The 17,270-nt window shown below is 38.4% G+C and overlaps 1 protein-coding gene across 1 annotated transcript in view; it reads left to right on the forward strand.

The window, feature by feature from the left end:
- The window catches only part of LOC107085726 (lipid phosphate phosphohydrolase 2-like), a 30,267-nt gene continuing 12,997 nt past the window's right edge, over positions 1 to 17,270 (forward strand). The window contains exon 1 of the mRNA XM_015376236.1: positions 1 to 428. Coding sequence (XP_015231722.1) covers positions 350 to 428 — 79 coding nt within the window. The 5' untranslated portion in view covers positions 1 to 349. The remainder of the gene's footprint in view (positions 429 to 17,270) is intronic.

Genomic DNA, 17,270 nt, shown 5'->3' on the forward strand with positions numbered 1-17,270 from the left:
TGAGAACACAGACTGCAGGCTGGATGGTTCTCAGTAGGGACTCTACCAGCGCCATGGAATCTGGAGGCTCTCCACTGCTGCCTCGGGTTATTTTTCTCCAGCAGTAATGCGCACTCAGTGGTGCTGGATTTCAGAAAGCCCGCAGACTATCTGCCACCCAGAAACACGAGTTTCAGAAGAATTACGCGCATCAGCCGCAAGTCCAGGCAGTGGTGAAAAAGAGGATCACGGAAGAACCAGTTCTGCAGGTTTATTTCAATAGATCGTAACTCAAAGTGAGAGAACACAAATGCACTCGTTTGCTCCACAAAACAAGTAGTTTGTTTTTTTTAAAAGATATATTTTTCACATGACTAACAAAAGGAAGATGTCGGATTTGATGAAGAAGAGGCTTTACGTGGCTATGGACGTGATCTGCGTTCTTGTTGGTAAGTTATGGAGACAAACTTTCCCAAACTTCTTGTCCTGTCTGGTTTTATCCGAGGTTTTCATTTCATGCTGTCAGCAAATATCCAGCCGCGGGTCAAATCTTCACTTCGACAGCAGATTCTTTCTAATAATCCAGTGAGTTTGGCTTTATTCCACAGAGCAGCTGAAACGCCTGTAATGTTTTTTAAAAATACAAAGAAAGTACAAAAATGGTTCAAAATCAATATTTTTTGTGTGAATCTTGTTAAAGCTGAGTGAAAACTCAGCCATACTTTACAGAGCCGCAGGAACTTCAATGTTTGTTTATGGAAATGTGATATGCATGCGCACGCAGCGCCTATTTCTCATTTTTCTAAATATTTTGTCTGCCAAGAATGGTTTAAAGAATGCTGAACTAATTACTGTTCAGTATTTTTTTTTTTCTGGCTTCTACTGAAGTTCAGCGCGTCACTGTTGATGGGTCAAACTTCAGGCAGAAGTCAATTTAAAGGGACAAGAGATGCAGAAGTCAAAGGGTTTTAACCTGAACGGATTAAACTCTGTTATAAAACATGAAGTTAATATGTAATTTAGGACCTGTAGGAGGGAATTTCTAGGGCACTCAGTGAAATACTTTGAAAATCATAATTTTAAGCCAATAGTGTTATTGGAATCCAGGACAAGACCTTCAGAAAATATGGATATTTTGATGGCAAAAATCAATTTTAATGTAATAACAAGAAACGCAAACTTGCCCGCATATATTAAGAAAAATAACAAAAGTGCTTCTATAATATATTCATGAAAAACACTCAGAGTGAAAGAAACACATTTTTTTTTATGGTTCAACATAAATTGTAGCAGTATTAGCATTAATGTTAATATAATTGTTAACTAGTCTTATTAACTTTTTTTAACATTCAACTGTTTGTTAGTATTTTTCACAGTTGTTTACATGCACAATGTACATGAACACTTCACATTCAATATAAGATCACATAAAAGCTTTGCTTGGGAGCCATTTCTCTATTCAGGCATCCCCAAACTCGGTCCTCGAGGCCCCCTGTCCTGCAGGTTTTAGAGGTTTCCTTGCTCCAGCACAGCTGATTTTAATTGAAAGCTGATTAACAGGCTTTTGGTCTCCTGCAATCATTATAACCAGCTGTGCTGAAGCAGAGAAACCTCTAAAACCTGCAGGACAGGGGGCCTTGAGGACCGAGTTTGGGGATGCCTGCTCTATTTCACCCTTGTCCCATCTGGTTTGTCTAGTTCTTTATTTTTTGTTGCTGTCTTTTGTCTTGAATGTTGTCTATTTCATCCACTTTTCTTCCATTTGAGTTTACTGAAGTCTCAATTGATGTCTTTTTTTCCATAATGTAGATTTCTTCTATTATTCCACCTTTTTTTCTATTTAATTTACAGTAGGTAATATATCATTCAACGGTTCATCTAATTGGTCAAATGCCAAAATAAGATGTACAGCCATGTAGCAGTGTCTTAGCTGAATGGCTGGATATAGATCTTGTGCTTCTAGACCTCACTGAGGGTCGCGGGGGGACTCCATTTGTAAGGGGAATGCAAGTGATCAAAAATAGTAACTTGCCCTATAAAGGGTGAACTGGTAAATACTATGTTTTATAACACATTTCAGTGATATGACAATTGAAAGTGATTTGAATTAATAACACATAGATAAAAAAAAGTCAGAAAAATATAATAAAGTGGGATACTAAAGGCAGGTAAAGGAACTGTGATGTTCCAGTCACCAGTTTAAATAAAAAAAAGTCAAACTTGGATTTAAACAAATACATTTTTGAGCTAAATTCTTAGCATCTTCTGGCACTTTTGCAGTCATCTGAGATTATTTCAGATAATCAGAGCATATGAACTAAAAGCTGCCATTTCTGGTTCTGGCTATGCAGAGTAGTACTGAGCCAGAAGAGACCTGAGTGGTGGAAACACTGACAAAAAGTCTGTAATGTATTTTAAAGCTAAGCCATTCACTGATTCATAGACTAACATACATATTTAAAGTCTATTCTTTAAGATAAAGATATATACCGTTAGAATTTTAGAACTTCAATGATGTGCTCTACTTTCTTGACATTAGTGAGGACACAGGCAGCATTCTGGAATAACTGTAGCCGTCTGGTGAACATTTTATGTAGACCTGTGAAAACCCTGTTACATTAATCAATTAGAACATTTATAAACGCATGGATGAGGATTTTTTTCATAATTCTCGGTAGGAATGAACTAAAAGATACAAAATATTGTTTCCTTAAAGTTTTCTGAGCCTACATAAGCCAAGAAGGAAATAAATATTCGAGAGAAATATTGTTTTTCTTTTCTATTTGGGTTCTGCAAAGACTAAATCAGATTTTTCTAAAGATCATGACAGAGATCGGCAGTCCAAGTCAGAAATCCTGCATGAATTGCTCATTGTTAAGTATGAGTAATATCCGTAATGAAAGATGCATTTGTCTGTATTTCCTCAAGCACTGAAAGAGCATGTTCATAAAGAAGTGGGTTTCTTGGCAGTCTTGAAAAATCTGAAAAAAACTATGAAATAATTTTTTTGTTTCTGACGTCTGACATCATCTGTGCGTCCTCCGTTCTGTCGCAAATTGAATCTTTTTTTAGTCTGTGTGGTGATGTAGTCAGTGTGCATGACACACAGCTTCCCCTGTCGCCCATCAGATCAAGTCTATTTGTGACGAATGACGGAGCAAAATACAGTGGACACATGGGGAGAGTAAAGCCAGTACATTTTCAAAACTACAAAAGCACTCAGAGAGCACAGATGAAGTAGCTCATTTCCTGTGACATTCATTGCATTTCACGATACGCACCTTCTCTGAAATTTTCAGCATTCATTCAGTCATTCAGTCATTTTGAAAATCAAACAACACTGATGAAAACATAACCTCCTTGGCAGTAATGAAAGATGATCCATGGACAGATTCTACACACATCAAGTGAGGACTGTTGCACGGCAACGTTTTGCTCTGGATGACGCAGTGGACGTATAAATTACTATGTATAAAGCCAGCTCTAGAGATAGATTGAAACATCTGAATACGTAGATATTGAAATATGTGCATTACCTAGATTTGAATAGGAGTCGTTGCAACTTTTGGGCCGTAAGGGGAAAAAATAAGGATACACTATAGGTACTTGTTTTTAAAAGAAAATTATAAAATAGTTTGCAGATCATCGACTCTCATCTGGGTAAAATAATAATCTGCTTACTTTTCTCTTGTGCACGTCGTTTATATAAATATGCACCCAGATGTGACGTTGGTGTCCACTGAAACCAAAGTGTTTATTTTTCCAAAGGGTTTATTTCAGATTTTTTTAGTGTGGGTCACTGATATTTCATGGTCAGATTTTATTCTGGTACTGGAGAAGGTTATCAAAGGTTAACCATGTGTTTTCAGAATTGTTAGGGTAACAAAGGTGCTTTTTTTTTTTTTATTTTTTTTTTTTACACTGTTTGTTTTTTTTCTAGCATTAGTATGTCACATTCTGTATGTAAAGCCCATAAAAAATGTCAAATTTGAAAGAAGTCTGGAAGAAATTGCTTAAAGTTTAAGCACTATTTGGACCTCTAGTTTTAAAGGATACACAACATCAGAAGCCCAAAGGAATAGCTTATTGTTTTGGCTTTCATCGTTTTTATTTGTTTGGCAGCATTGAAAACTCTAACCATCATGTGGTCCTGCAGTCACAAAAGGCTGATGCATTCAATGATGTATGGAAAACTCAGCTTCAGTCCTCTAACAAACAACTTGCCACATTTTTGATGGAGGCAGTTGGGTGGCCACTGATTGGCAGCCATGTTTGGTATCAAATTCTAGGCGTCTCTAAGACCTCAGGCTTTTCAAACCTGACTTTAGATTGTTGTTGTTGTTTGGTCATTTCAGTGTATGAGGACAAAATGAACACATCCAGAGTCCGAGTCTCAATATATTTATAGCAGCTTATGCAAATTATATTTCCAAATCGTTTCCGTGTTATCTTATTTGATTATTTACATAAAATTTAGTTTGGTGTGTTAAGTCTGATTAGTTGATCAGAGTTTATGTTGGTCTGCCATCTGCTGCAAAGCTATAGTGGCAGAGAAACCATATAAACCGAAAGAAAAGTAATGTAAAGAAACAATAAAATCATTTTATATTAATTATGCACGCTGTAGTTTTACATTGTATAGCCGACCTGGCTGAAGCTTAGATGATTTGTTTCATAATGCATTTTTACAGCACTGTCTGAACATCAATTTCTCTGAAATGCAATCATCCAAACCCCTAACAACTGATAAACCCACAAAATCTGAACTANTGACTGTATGATCTGGTTGAAGTGCCTTGAGATGATGTGTGTTGTGAATTTGGCACTATATAAATAAACTGAATTTAATTGAATTGAATTGAATTTAAACAAATACATTTTTGAGCTAAATTCTTAGCATCTTCTGGCACTTTTGCAGTCATCTGAGACTATTTCAGATAATCAGAGCATATGAACTAAAAGCTGCCATTTCTGGTTCTGGCTATGCAGAGTAATACTGAGCCAGAAGAGACCTGAGTGGTGGAAACACTGACAAAAAGTCTGTAATGTATTTTAAAGCTAAGCCATTCACTGATTCATAGACTAACATACATATTTAAAGTCTATTCTTTAAGATAAAGATATATACCGTTAGAATTTTAGAACTTCAATGATGTGCTCTACTTTCTTGACATTAGTGAGGACACAGGCAGCATTCTGGAATAACTGTAGCCGTCTGGTGAACATTTTATGTAGACCTGTGAAAACCCTGTTACATTAATCAATTAGAACATTTATAAACGCATGGATGAGGATTTTTTTCATAATTCTCGGTAGGAATGAACTAAAAGATACAAAATATTGTTTCCTTAAAGTTTTCTGAGCCTACATAAGCCAAGAAGGAAATAAATATTCGAGAGAAATATTGTTTTTCTTTTCTATTTGGGTTCTGCAAAGACTAAATCAGATTTTTCTAAAGATCATGACAGAGATCGGCAGTCCAAGTCAGAAATCCTGCATGAATTGCTCATTGTTAAGTATGAGTAATATCCGTAATGAAAGATGCATTTGTCTGTATTTCCTCAAGCACTGAAAGAGCATGTTCATAAAGAAGTGGGTTTCTTGGCAGTCTTGAAAAATCTGAAAAAAACTATGAAATAATTTTTTTGTTTCTGACGTCTGACATCATCTGTGCGTCCTCCGTTCTGTCGCAAATTGAATCTTTTTTTAGTCTGTGTGGTGATGTAGTCAGTGTGCATGACACACAGCTTCCCCTGTCGCCCATCAGATCAAGTCTATTTGTGACGAATGACGGAGCAAAATACAGTGGACACATGGGGAGAGTAAAGCCAGTACATTTTCAAAACTACAAAAGCACTCAGAGAGCACAGATGAAGTAGCTCATTTCCTGTGACATTCATTGCATTTCACGATACGCACCTTCTCTGAAATTTTCAGCATTCATTCAGTCATTCAGTCATTTTGAAAATCAAACAACACTGATGAAAACATAACCTCCTTGGCAGTAATGAAAGATGATCCATGGACAGATTCTACACACATCAAGTGAGGACTGTTGCACGGCAACGTTTTGCTCTGGATGACGCAGTGGACGTATAAATTACTATGTATAAAGCCAGCTCTAGAGATAGATTGAAACATCTGAATACGTAGATATTGAAATATGTGCATTACCTAGATTTGAATAGGAGTCGTTGCAACTTTTGGGCCGTAAGGGATAAAAATAAGGATACACTATAGGTACTTGTTTTTAAAAGAAAATTATAAAATAGTTTGCAGATCATCGACTCTCATCTGGGTAAAATAATAATCTGCTTACTTTTCTCTTGTGCACGTCGTTTATATAAATATGCACCCAGATGTGACGTTGGTGTCCACTGAAACCAAAGTGTTTATTTTTCCAAAGGGTTTATTTCAGATTTTTTTAGTGTGGGTCACTGATATTTCATGGTCAGATTTTATTCTGGTACTGGAGAAGGTTATCAAAGGTTAACCATGTGTTTTCAGAATTGTTAGGGTAACAAAGGTGCTTTTTTTTTTTTTATTTTTTTTTTTTACACTGTTTGTTTTTTTTCTAGCATTAGTATGTCACATTCTGTATGTAAAGCCCATAAAAAATGTCAAATTTGAAAGAAGTCTGGAAGAAATTGCTTAAAGTTTAAGCACTATTTGGACCTCTAGTTTTAAAGGATACACAACATCAGAAGCCCAAAGGAATAGCTTATTGTTTTGGCTTTCATCGTTTTTATTTGTTTGGCAGCATTGAAAACTCTAACCATCATGTGGTCCTGCAGTCACAAAAGGCTGATGCATTCAATGATGTATGGAAAACTCAGCTTCAGTCCTCTAACAAACAACTTGCCACATTTTTGATGGAGGCAGTTGGGTGGCCACTGATTGGCAGCCATGTTTGGTATCAAATTCTAGGCGTCTCTAAGACCTCAGGCTTTTCAAACCTGACTTTAGATTGTTGTTGTTGTTTGGTCATTTCAGTGTATGAGGACAAAATGAACACATCCAGAGTCCGAGTCTCAATATATTTATAGCAGCTTATGCAAATTATATTTCCAAATCGTTTCCGTGTTATCTTATTTGATTATTTACATAAAATTTAGTTTGGTGTGTTAAGTCTGATTAGTTGATCAGAGTTTATGTTGGTCTGCCATCTGCTGCAAAGCTATAGTGGCAGAGAAACCATATAAACCGAAAGAAAAGTAATGTAAAGAAACAATAAAATCATTTTATATTAATTATGCACTCTGTAGTTTTACATTGTATAGCCGACCTGGCTGAAGCTTAGATGATTTGTTTCATAATGCATTTTTACAGCACTGTCTGAACATCAATTTCTCTGAAATGCAATCATCCAAACCCCTAACAACTGATAAACCCACAAAATCTGAACTATCCTGAACTACCCTGAACTATCCTTTCAGAACTACAGGCCCTATTTTAGCCAAATGATTTTTAAACTGTCATTAAGTTCATCCCTAACTCCACGTTTCTTTGGCTAGAGACATCCCTTATTTCCACATCCTTAGCTGTTTCAAAGGATTTCCCGATGCAGAGGTTAAGTGGTTCAGACCGCAGACATTTTCAAATCACCAGTCCGGTATCAGGGCCTGGGCTGGGTTCAGACGGCCCGGTTTGGCTCGTTGTATCCCACCCTTTTTTTTTCACTCCCACTTCCCTCTTACCACCCACCTCACCATTCCAAGTAATCACCAGGCCGACCTCAAGCTTATGTGAGGTTGGTGCCGTTGTGTAATAACTGCACTACAAGGCTTGTAATTAGGCTGACCATTAACATAAACAGAAGTCGAGTTTTGAGATGAGCTTGGAGTTTTTTTTTCTTTTCCTGCGATCCATTATAGGACCAGACCTTCAAGATTACCTTCAGTTATGCAGTATTAACGCTGGGTCAACCTTTTTTTTTTTTTTTTTTTTTTTTTAAGCAAGCCCAGATTACAGTAGTTTCTTTTCTGCTTTCAGTATCTGCTTTCAGATACCCACGCCCTCCCCTCCCTAGACCAAAATAACAACTAGTGATGACACATCTGGATTAAAAGCGGTCATCTTATTAATCTTATATTTCACAATGAAGGGTTTAAGTCGAACGTTGATTTACAATTATTACTGTTAACATCTGTTTCCTTATTTCCCTGTCATGCTATCTGTGGTTTGTTTTGAATTAGTCATTTATACTCCTTTTCATTAGTTGCTCGGTCACCCCCTACCCCCACAGAGCCCATGTCCTGTGTCATTGTGAATGTATACACACAGGGTGTTGGTCCACAACACAGTGAAGATAGGCGAGCTTTAACCCCTCCCTGATCACAGCTTCCTGTAGGTGCGGTGCTACAGGTGAAGGAGTAAGAGAAGTTGTCTCTGCTCTAATTGCTGTGTGACTCAGCCTCTGTGTCCATTCAAAAGTAGAACATTTGGCCTGGAGTTAAGAGCATTGATCAAGGTACTCCGGTTGAGTTGAGATCAGTGTACTTTGTTTAACTGTTATGCATAAAATAAAATAAAAATCATTAGAACTCCTCTTCTAATAAAATAAAATACAACCTTCCTTTTTTTTTTTATAAATACAGACATACATGTTTGAATAATTTAGCTTCCTTGGAGAGAGTTATAATGTTTGTATTCATGTTGCATGGGCATTGTAGTTGTTTGTAAGGGTTCTGTATTGGAACAGTGTTTCTACATCTCCCAGGAAGCAAAGCCTTCTCATGTGGCTTTGTTGGGAAAACTGATTGTTTTGCGTTCTCAGAGAAAAGGCAGCTAGGATGTCTGCTGGGAATAGTTCTCCTCAGGGGAGCAGCTGTCATGGAAACTGGACCTCTGATAAACAAGCAAGGCTCCTGTGGAAAAAAATAAACGTATGTGTCTGTGTTTGAATACAAGGAAGCATGGGAGGCTCTGGAAAAAAAAAAAAAAAGATAAATTGGTACAGAAAAATAAAAGGAAGTGGTAAAGCATTTTAACCATGGATGTAAGTTTTAAAGAGCTTTCAATTATTTTTTACTATGTATCAGTAGAGGTTAACTGCTGGGATTTCCAAACTGCTAACTTATTTTTTTTTTTTTTCTTTATCCAAGTTTTACTGGAATATTATTTAATAGAGCGTTTGTTCATATTCTGTGATTTTGAGTTATTTTGTTGTAAAATGGATCTGAACACCAAGTTGCATTGCACATTATATACAACCAAATGCAACTAAAGTAAAACAAGCAATGCTAATGTAGTTAAAAAACAATAAAATAAATTTATATATATCAGAAGCTTATTGCCAGAAACAGAATTGTGGAACATCTCCCGCAGTTTTATTTAATTTTTGGCAAAAAAAAAATTATATCCATACATGTGGATGGGTAGTGTGGTGCGTTTTAAAAGTTCAACTTTATATACAATAATAATTACATATACTACTGTTTTACAATTTATTAGTAAAACATTGACAGTCAGTGGTATTTTCTTAATCTTTAAGAGGAGTGACTCTAAACTCCTGCAGCTCTTTTAGGTTCAGACATGTGTGGCCTACTTCTTTGATCCCCTCCAAAGCCACACTCTTTGATTGCTGGCACAGATTTAGCTGCACACACCGGTCTCCCCACTTCACCCGTAGATCTGTGTTTCTTTCCCTCTGCAGCAAAACACACATAAATGATGGACGGCGCAAAACACAGGGATTAAAAACAAAGAATGGGCCACAGCAGCAGTAGGATTTGGTGTGACTGGTGAGGCTGGGCGTTCCTCCATCAAACTGAAATTCCAGAGACCAACGCTGACAGAGGTTGTAGACTCAGCACATACCTTCCACATGAGTCAGTCCTGCTTGTATGGAGAGAGAGGCAGGGTTTAGTTGTTTTCTGACTTACAAAGATCTGCAAAATCACCTGATGTTTCTTTCAGAATGGATTTCTGTTGGCAGGAAATCACAAACAAGTCAAAAAATAGAAAACCATTTTGCTTCTCTGAGAGTCAAAGAAAAAATAAAACCCACCAAAGAATTTAGAAAGGGCAAATAAGAAGTGATAAAAAATGAAATTATTAAACAGGAGGAGTAAAAGAGTCACCAACAAAGGGGAACTAAAAGAAATGAGGTTTATGTGAATAAAATAGAAAACAGAAAGAGGAAACTCGTTCAGTGACCTTCATGTGGAAAAGGCAGGAAATGAGAGAGGAAGAAGTTAGAATGAGGGGTGAACGTTCCAGCTGTGACCCTGAAGGAAAGCCTTAGACGAAGCAGGGCAGCCCTCTCATAACATCCCTCTTACACCACACATAACACCAAAAAACCAGAATGTGTTTCCCAAACTAAAGAAACTTGATTACCCAGCATCCGCACGGCCAAGCAGGTGCAGCCACTTATGTCAAAGGAGCATGTGTGAGTTTTTATAAACTGCTGGAGTACCTTTTAAATGAACATGGCAGCTTGACTCAAGGTGTCCTCATTTCTCACCCCCTAAAAGGCAGCAAGCCACTTAAGTCGACACAAGAAGGAGCACAAAGAAGGAGAGGACAGACAAATTAACAGAGAGGATGTAAAGAGCCTTTAGTTTAGCTCACACTGAGATTGTGGTCCTGGATAATTGCACATCTGCCATCTAAATAAAGCAGCACCCAGAGAGACTATTATATTTAAAACGGTAGAGGAGGCAGGAGAATTTTCGGATGAGAGAGGGAGAGTACAGTTGTTATCTGCTCCAAAAACTAATGTCAGTGTTTCAGTTTTTGCTGTAAAGTTGTCCTCGTTTCCCCTATGCCAGGGACAAAACTAACTGCTGCTCCACCAAGATATTGCTGCACACTGCCAGTTACACCAAGGTTCCTGTGTTTTTCTCTGTCACAATGCAACCGTTTTGGGCATTTATTTAATCATATTTAGTTACTTTAACACAATTGTTTCATGGTAACAGGTAACAACATAAAATAATTGTGTTAAAGTAACTAAATATGATTAAGTAAATGCTGAAAGCAGTAACATAATTTTTTTTCAGTTTAGCTGTTTGGAAACATTTCCAGACAAAAAAAAAATGCTTGCAATAGAAATGAATAACCAAAGTAAACAGTTTCCAGACTTTGTTTCACAATCCAAACACTCATAGATGTTATGGACTACTTAAATAATCCACGTTAGAATTGTGGAACATTTGAAGTAAGTGTTGTGTTCTGTCTCCTTGAACCCTAGTCGGTCTCGGCAGATGGCTATTCACACTGAGCCTGGTTCTGCTGGAGGTTTCTTCCTGTTTCAAGGGAGTTTTCCTCTCCACTGTTGCTACAAGTATGCTTGGTGTGATGGATTGAGTCGATTGGTTGTCCTTTGAAAACTTTGAACCAGTCTGACAACAGGTTGGATTATAATGTGGCTTGTGATGACATGTGTTGTGAATTAGTGCTATATGAATTAAATAAATTTAATAGAATTGTTGCTTATTTATTGTATCATTAAAGTGAGAACATTAACTACTAGAAAAGTGCTCTGAGAGTGCAGACCTCTGCCAAGCTGTAAAATTGTTTCCCCATATTATGACTTACACCTATAGCTAAAACTCGCTCATGATCTGGATCATTACAAAATTTTGAATTGTTCCTTGGCAGGAGGTGCACCTTTGGAAACTATTTCCTTAAAGTCCTTTCATAAGTTTAGAAATCGGGCGCAGTGTGTTTCTGCAGCCTCTGGTGTTTGTTCTGCTCTTCACCTTCTTCATTCACTCTGCTTTGTTGTTTGATCAGCAGATTTAGACTCACCCTTCCCATGTTTTTGTCTTCAGTATAATACTTCTAGAACTTTTTGAGTGATGCTGAACCTGTCAATAGTCACTGCTATGACTTTCTGGTTTAGGAGGAACTGTTTATTCCAACAAATAATGTTAAATAGTCTTTTAAAAGATTCCTGCATCCAGGTTATGATGGTGATCATCACCAAAACTCTTTGGTTTGTTCCTTGGACTGAGGAGCACCTTTTGTAAATAATCATTAAAATCTGTTCATAACTTTTCAAGTTATCCTGTACACAGACGGACAGAAAGACAAACACACAAACTTGATTAACAATCTCTTGTAAAATATTTAATATCTGCACTTTCACCTGCTACATTAGTGTCTGACCTCACATGAGCTTTTGTAGACAATGGTATTAAATTCACTTGAGTTGTTTAAAGGCCATTCAGGTGGAGTAATCAGCAGCGTCTGGCTATGTAGTTTGCACAGCTGTAAAGTGTAGACATTCACTAGCCACTAATTATGAACAAGAACAACCTGTGTTTTCAAAAAGGAAGCCAAAATCTTTAAAGGCAGCTTCTAAAATCTGAGAAAGTTCTATCCGTCCACATCAAACAGTGTCTCAGTGAAGCGTTTTAGTCTGACTGATCAGCTTTCTGGCCACCATCCAGCTGAGCAGGTGTTCAGAGAGAAGGTTACGCCATGTAATGGATTAAGGCCTCCGCCTTGTGCACCTCCGCGTACTACAGAGAAATTTGGAGTAGCTGTCTCTGTTTGGTCTGACTCAGACAGAGCTGCTCTTTAAGTTGAGGCAGCCCTTTAGAAATGTCCCTCTGGGTTGTGGGATTGTCTCGCGGTGTGATGCAGGCCTATTTTGTGTACCAGTGGGTCTATTTTGGTCTGCGATCTGTGTATGTCTGAATTTCTAGAGACTGGCTTGTTTGTACTCATGCAGATATTATCCACAGGGGCCTAGTGCTCTTGAGACGCGCTACACATACACATTTCAGGGCTTCCCGCACCAGCAGTCCCAGGCTCTTAACATCATCTTAGCTCAGCGTTTTTCATTAGAGCCAAACTTGTAATTTATGACTTACAAGCTAAAGTGAGATGTGGAGGTGCTTAATGTACAAACAGGAGATTGAAAACGAATTATTTTTTAACAAGCCTTGGCAGGGTCTTTTGAATCCAGATGTCTTGACTTCACTCAGTCTATAAATGGTTTGGGGGGGACTGAAAAAACTCATGTTTTGCTACAAGGACTTAATACGCATTAGGAAAACTATAACAACCATTAGCATATGACTTATTTGGAAAATATATACTCAAAGGTTATTTAGACCTTTGTGAGGTTGTTCAGTAGAAATAAGGTAGCATATTTCTATAACGACAGGTTTCTTACTTTACAGCATTTTTGTTTATATATGTTTTGTCATGAAGTGATTAATGGATTCTGACTTTTTAGGTTTGAAGTAGGTATACCTTTCGTTGCCTAAAATATCTCCATGGTGCCATTTGACATGCTGTGTTAATTAAATGAAAACGCATTTTTTTTTTACATTTGGCCCCTGATTTGACGTTAACTCCAGTCCGGCGCGCTTCGTATTTAAAAGATATAAATATCAAAAATATAATCACAGATGTTTGGGGGACAGTAATTGGCCTACATGTTATGAATGCTGGTGTACCATAAAGAATAAATAATGAACAGTTTAGTTTGTGCCTTCAAGTCGTTTGCCCATAGGAAGACGTTACTTAGATATAACCTAACGGAATATCTTCTGAACGGCTCCAAATGAAAAAAAATGAAATGGGTGAGTAGAACATGATGTAGTAACGTAAAATCAAGGGGCCAATGTAAAAAAAAATTAAAAACACCGTTCTCCTTTAAGCAAACATGCACATTGACTTTGACTCTTAAAAACTTTAACAAACCTTTAAAACTACTTAATATATGATAAAAGAAGTATTTTTATTTTGGATTTACTTCCCAATTTCAGCTTGCTTTTTACTATTTTTATAGTATTAGAAATTCATGATAATTAAAACTCCAAACTCAAAATTTACAAAATGAACATTTTAAATAACTCCAGAAAAATGTATTTAACCTTTTTTAAACTATTTATGTTAGGTGAACTCAGCTATTTATTAATATTAACTTAGACTTTTTTTTAAATGCATGGGTTAATTATACATACGGGGCAGGGGAGGCCATTCGCGGCATGTACCAAGGGCACCACTGCCCGCTGCTTGCCCACCGGCGCCGGCCCCAGAGCTGGGTCCCGGCGGCGGCCGTGGCGCAGTTGCTTCCCTCTCTGGTGTTCCCCCGGCGCCTGGCCCGGTTCCAGAGAGCGCACCCGCCCCGCCGCGTCCGATTGCTCCTGGGCCAGGGTCGCCCGGCATGGCAGCCCGCCTGCCTGGCTCTCCTTCCACACATGCAGGGAGAGGGGCCCCTCCTCCGGGGGAACGCGCGCTCGCAAGTGGTCGAGGGCGCAAGCCCTCGACCGGTCCAGGATCTGGACCAGTTTGAACCGGGGAGGGCTTTATGTTCACTAAAGAAAGGTAGAGGTTTGTTCTCACTCTGAGGTCACCAGTTAGTAGTTGGCTCCGTTCTTGAGCCACGTAGGGAGATAATCCAATCGACTAACTCATTATTGCATTAAAATCTTGTTTCCACGTCTTTGACGGCTTGTCATGGCGACTAAGGATGGGAAAGCCAATGGGGAAACAATTTCAAAACTGCGTAAAGAAGTGCGACAGATACTTCGCGAGACCGCACACTTTAATGCGATGTATAACATAAGACCGGGAGAGAAGCATCCACCTCCACCAGACTTCATGGCAGGACCTTCAGCTGCTGAGCCAGCCAGAGAAAACAGGCGATTCAAGGGTGCAGCCGATCAGCCCTCAGTATTTAGTGCTCTGATTGTTGGAGGAGGGGTTAGGCCCTGCATTTTCCAGAATCTGGGGGTTGCGCCATTCGATAAGGGCGTGATGGATGGCGATGGATTCTCGGTCGAGCATCTGGCATTAATCGGAGTCATATCAGCGGCACGTGTGGAGCGGGGGCAGGAATCCGCTGCGCGTCAGCAGATCATTGCGGAGACACTTGCGCCAAATTTCCCTCTTCAGCAGTGTCTCTCTCAGCCCTTGGCCCAGGAAGAGCTCAGCCGGATCCTCAAAAATGTGTCCCGATTCCGAGAGGCTGCATGGTTCGCCGATATTGTTCTAAGACTTGAGGCAGATAATAACATCGTGTGTCAGGTGTACAATCGGGCGGACGGTGCTTGGGTGGATGGAGTGACTCTTACGGGTCAACTCCACCTTCTCATGACCATTATCAGGCACCCAGACTGCAGGGAACGTGAAAGGTGCTTGTATGGGATATTTATCCTGCTGATTGCATTTGCTACGAGGGGCAATCTTAGTCAGCAAAAGGCTGACCGAATCATGGGTGAGTTGCGAGCCCTAATGCCAGTCATCACACAGATGTTTCGGCAAGAAGACATTGCACTCACTTACCAAAACTTTGGCCAGTACGTAGACAACGACAATGCTAACGTTGTTATGCAATGGTGGCTATCGCAGATCCCAGCGGTGCCTCCATTAGCAACTCGCTAATGGGATATAGGCTCCCGTCGCTCGCTTATCCAGCTGGATGTAGGAGCTTGCAACGGACCGGTACTCAACCAGACAAGAGAGTTTGGAACCAGATAGCACTCTGAGCCACCAGGAAGCGCTCAGAGGACCTCTGGCACCGTTGGAGACAAAGTTTGTGACCGTTTGTGGATTACGCACCTGGTTGCAGTTGTGACTGTGAGCGCCAGTATTTTTTTCTTTCCCGCTGGAGACGAGGACTGAACAGAGCAGAGCGTTTCTGTAGGATTTTTACATAATCTTCCACCAGGTATTCCTTTTTTTTCCCCCTCATCACAAGCATCAGAACAGGCCTGCAACGTAGGGTTAAGTTGGAGTTTGCCGGCTTTAGAATTAGTCTATAATTTTGTTTTTTTGTTTTTTAAATATTGAACTGTGAATATGGATTAACCCATTGTGGGTGTTTTACTTTTGGGTTTGTGTTTGTTTTTCTTTTAAAAAAAGTAACTTTCAAAAGTAATTATTTTATCCCTCCTTATTTGTGTTTTTATTCTTCTCAATAAATGGATGGGAAATGTTAACACGTTATACTTTGTGTACAGTGATGATTCAGTCTGCAATTTCTTGGTTTAATATTAAGTGTGCAATACAAAATCTGAATAGTGTACAGATCAAAGACATAAAATTTAAAGAAAAGAAGATTGATAGAACCCAGAGCCCACTCAGTTAATTGGTGAGTAAAAGAGGGCTACAAGTAGATCATGTTCGATAGCTGTCATAGATACGTCTTTGGAATATATCTAGTGTTGTCTGATATAAGCTACACTTTTTAAAAGAAAATTAGCAAATTTTCTCTGCAGCTGGGCCTGCTCTTCCAGCTGGAACCAAGCTACAGATGCATGAGCTGCCTTCCAAAAGCATCAGTGAAATTTACATCAAAGTTCCCTCCTGCTGTGCCTGAAACAGGATGTTATTTGAAAGCTACAGACTTGACTGAACGTTGGGATGTGGTTGTTGCAAACACCATTTATTAGTTCCAAGAGGAAAATATGTGAAGTTTATAACCCCACAATTCCACTTCCTAACATGACTGGTGAATGTGCAAAACCCTTTTCCAGTTCTCGTTTTGTTGTAGGTGGTCGCTGTCAAACCAGCTGTCGTTTGCAAGAAAAAGAGTGTGGTTAAAAAAAAGGAGCATATGTTTGCTGCTAGAAGTAGATAAAATTTTACGAAATGTGTGCTGTCACACGTAAGTTTCCAGTCAAAATTATGATTTACAAGAGTTTATTTGTTTTGTGGCATCTTTTAGATAAAAGAGTAGAGCGGTGGTTGGGTGGTTATGATGCCTAAACAAGATTAAGGGGTTATCAAAATAAGATATTTGTTCCAGCTCCAAGTTTGGTTGTTTCCAGATAAAATAATACTTTTGCTAACTTTATTCAGTTTACACATTTAACCCTATGGGCAAAAAACACAACAACTGTTTTTGCTCTGTTTGTTTATTTTTTTTTTTTTGCAGCCATTTGGACTCGCAAAGCGAGTAAATATATATTGGCTTGAAGGTAAACTTCGACCATGTTTATCTTAATTTCAAACTAGATCATTTGACTAGGAATTTATTTTTAACAGAATTTTTATCTGTGAACTGTTGTATTTTTAAATGTATAATACATTAGAGATGTATTCTAGGCAATAATCCAATATCATTTTTGTGTAAACCTTGTGTCTAATTGCTAAATTATTTAAAAAGTATTTAAGTCAAATAGTACATTTTTATTTGCAATGTAAAATCCCAATAGTTATCATTACTTAAAAAGCAGGCCAACTGGATGCACCTAAGAAAATAAGTGCACCAAGCTAGGCATTTTAATCTGTGCTAACTAGACTTCAATCTGAAAAACTCACACAGAGAGAAAAGACAATTAAAGAAATTTATTGATACAATTACTTTGTCTTAGGTGCTT

This window comes from Cyprinodon variegatus, unplaced genomic scaffold, assembly GCF_000732505.1.
Source record: "Cyprinodon variegatus isolate N-32 unplaced genomic scaffold, C_variegatus-1.0 Scaffold131, whole genome shotgun sequence".
NCBI classification, from domain to species: Eukaryota; Metazoa; Chordata; class Actinopteri; order Cyprinodontiformes; family Cyprinodontidae; genus Cyprinodon; species Cyprinodon variegatus.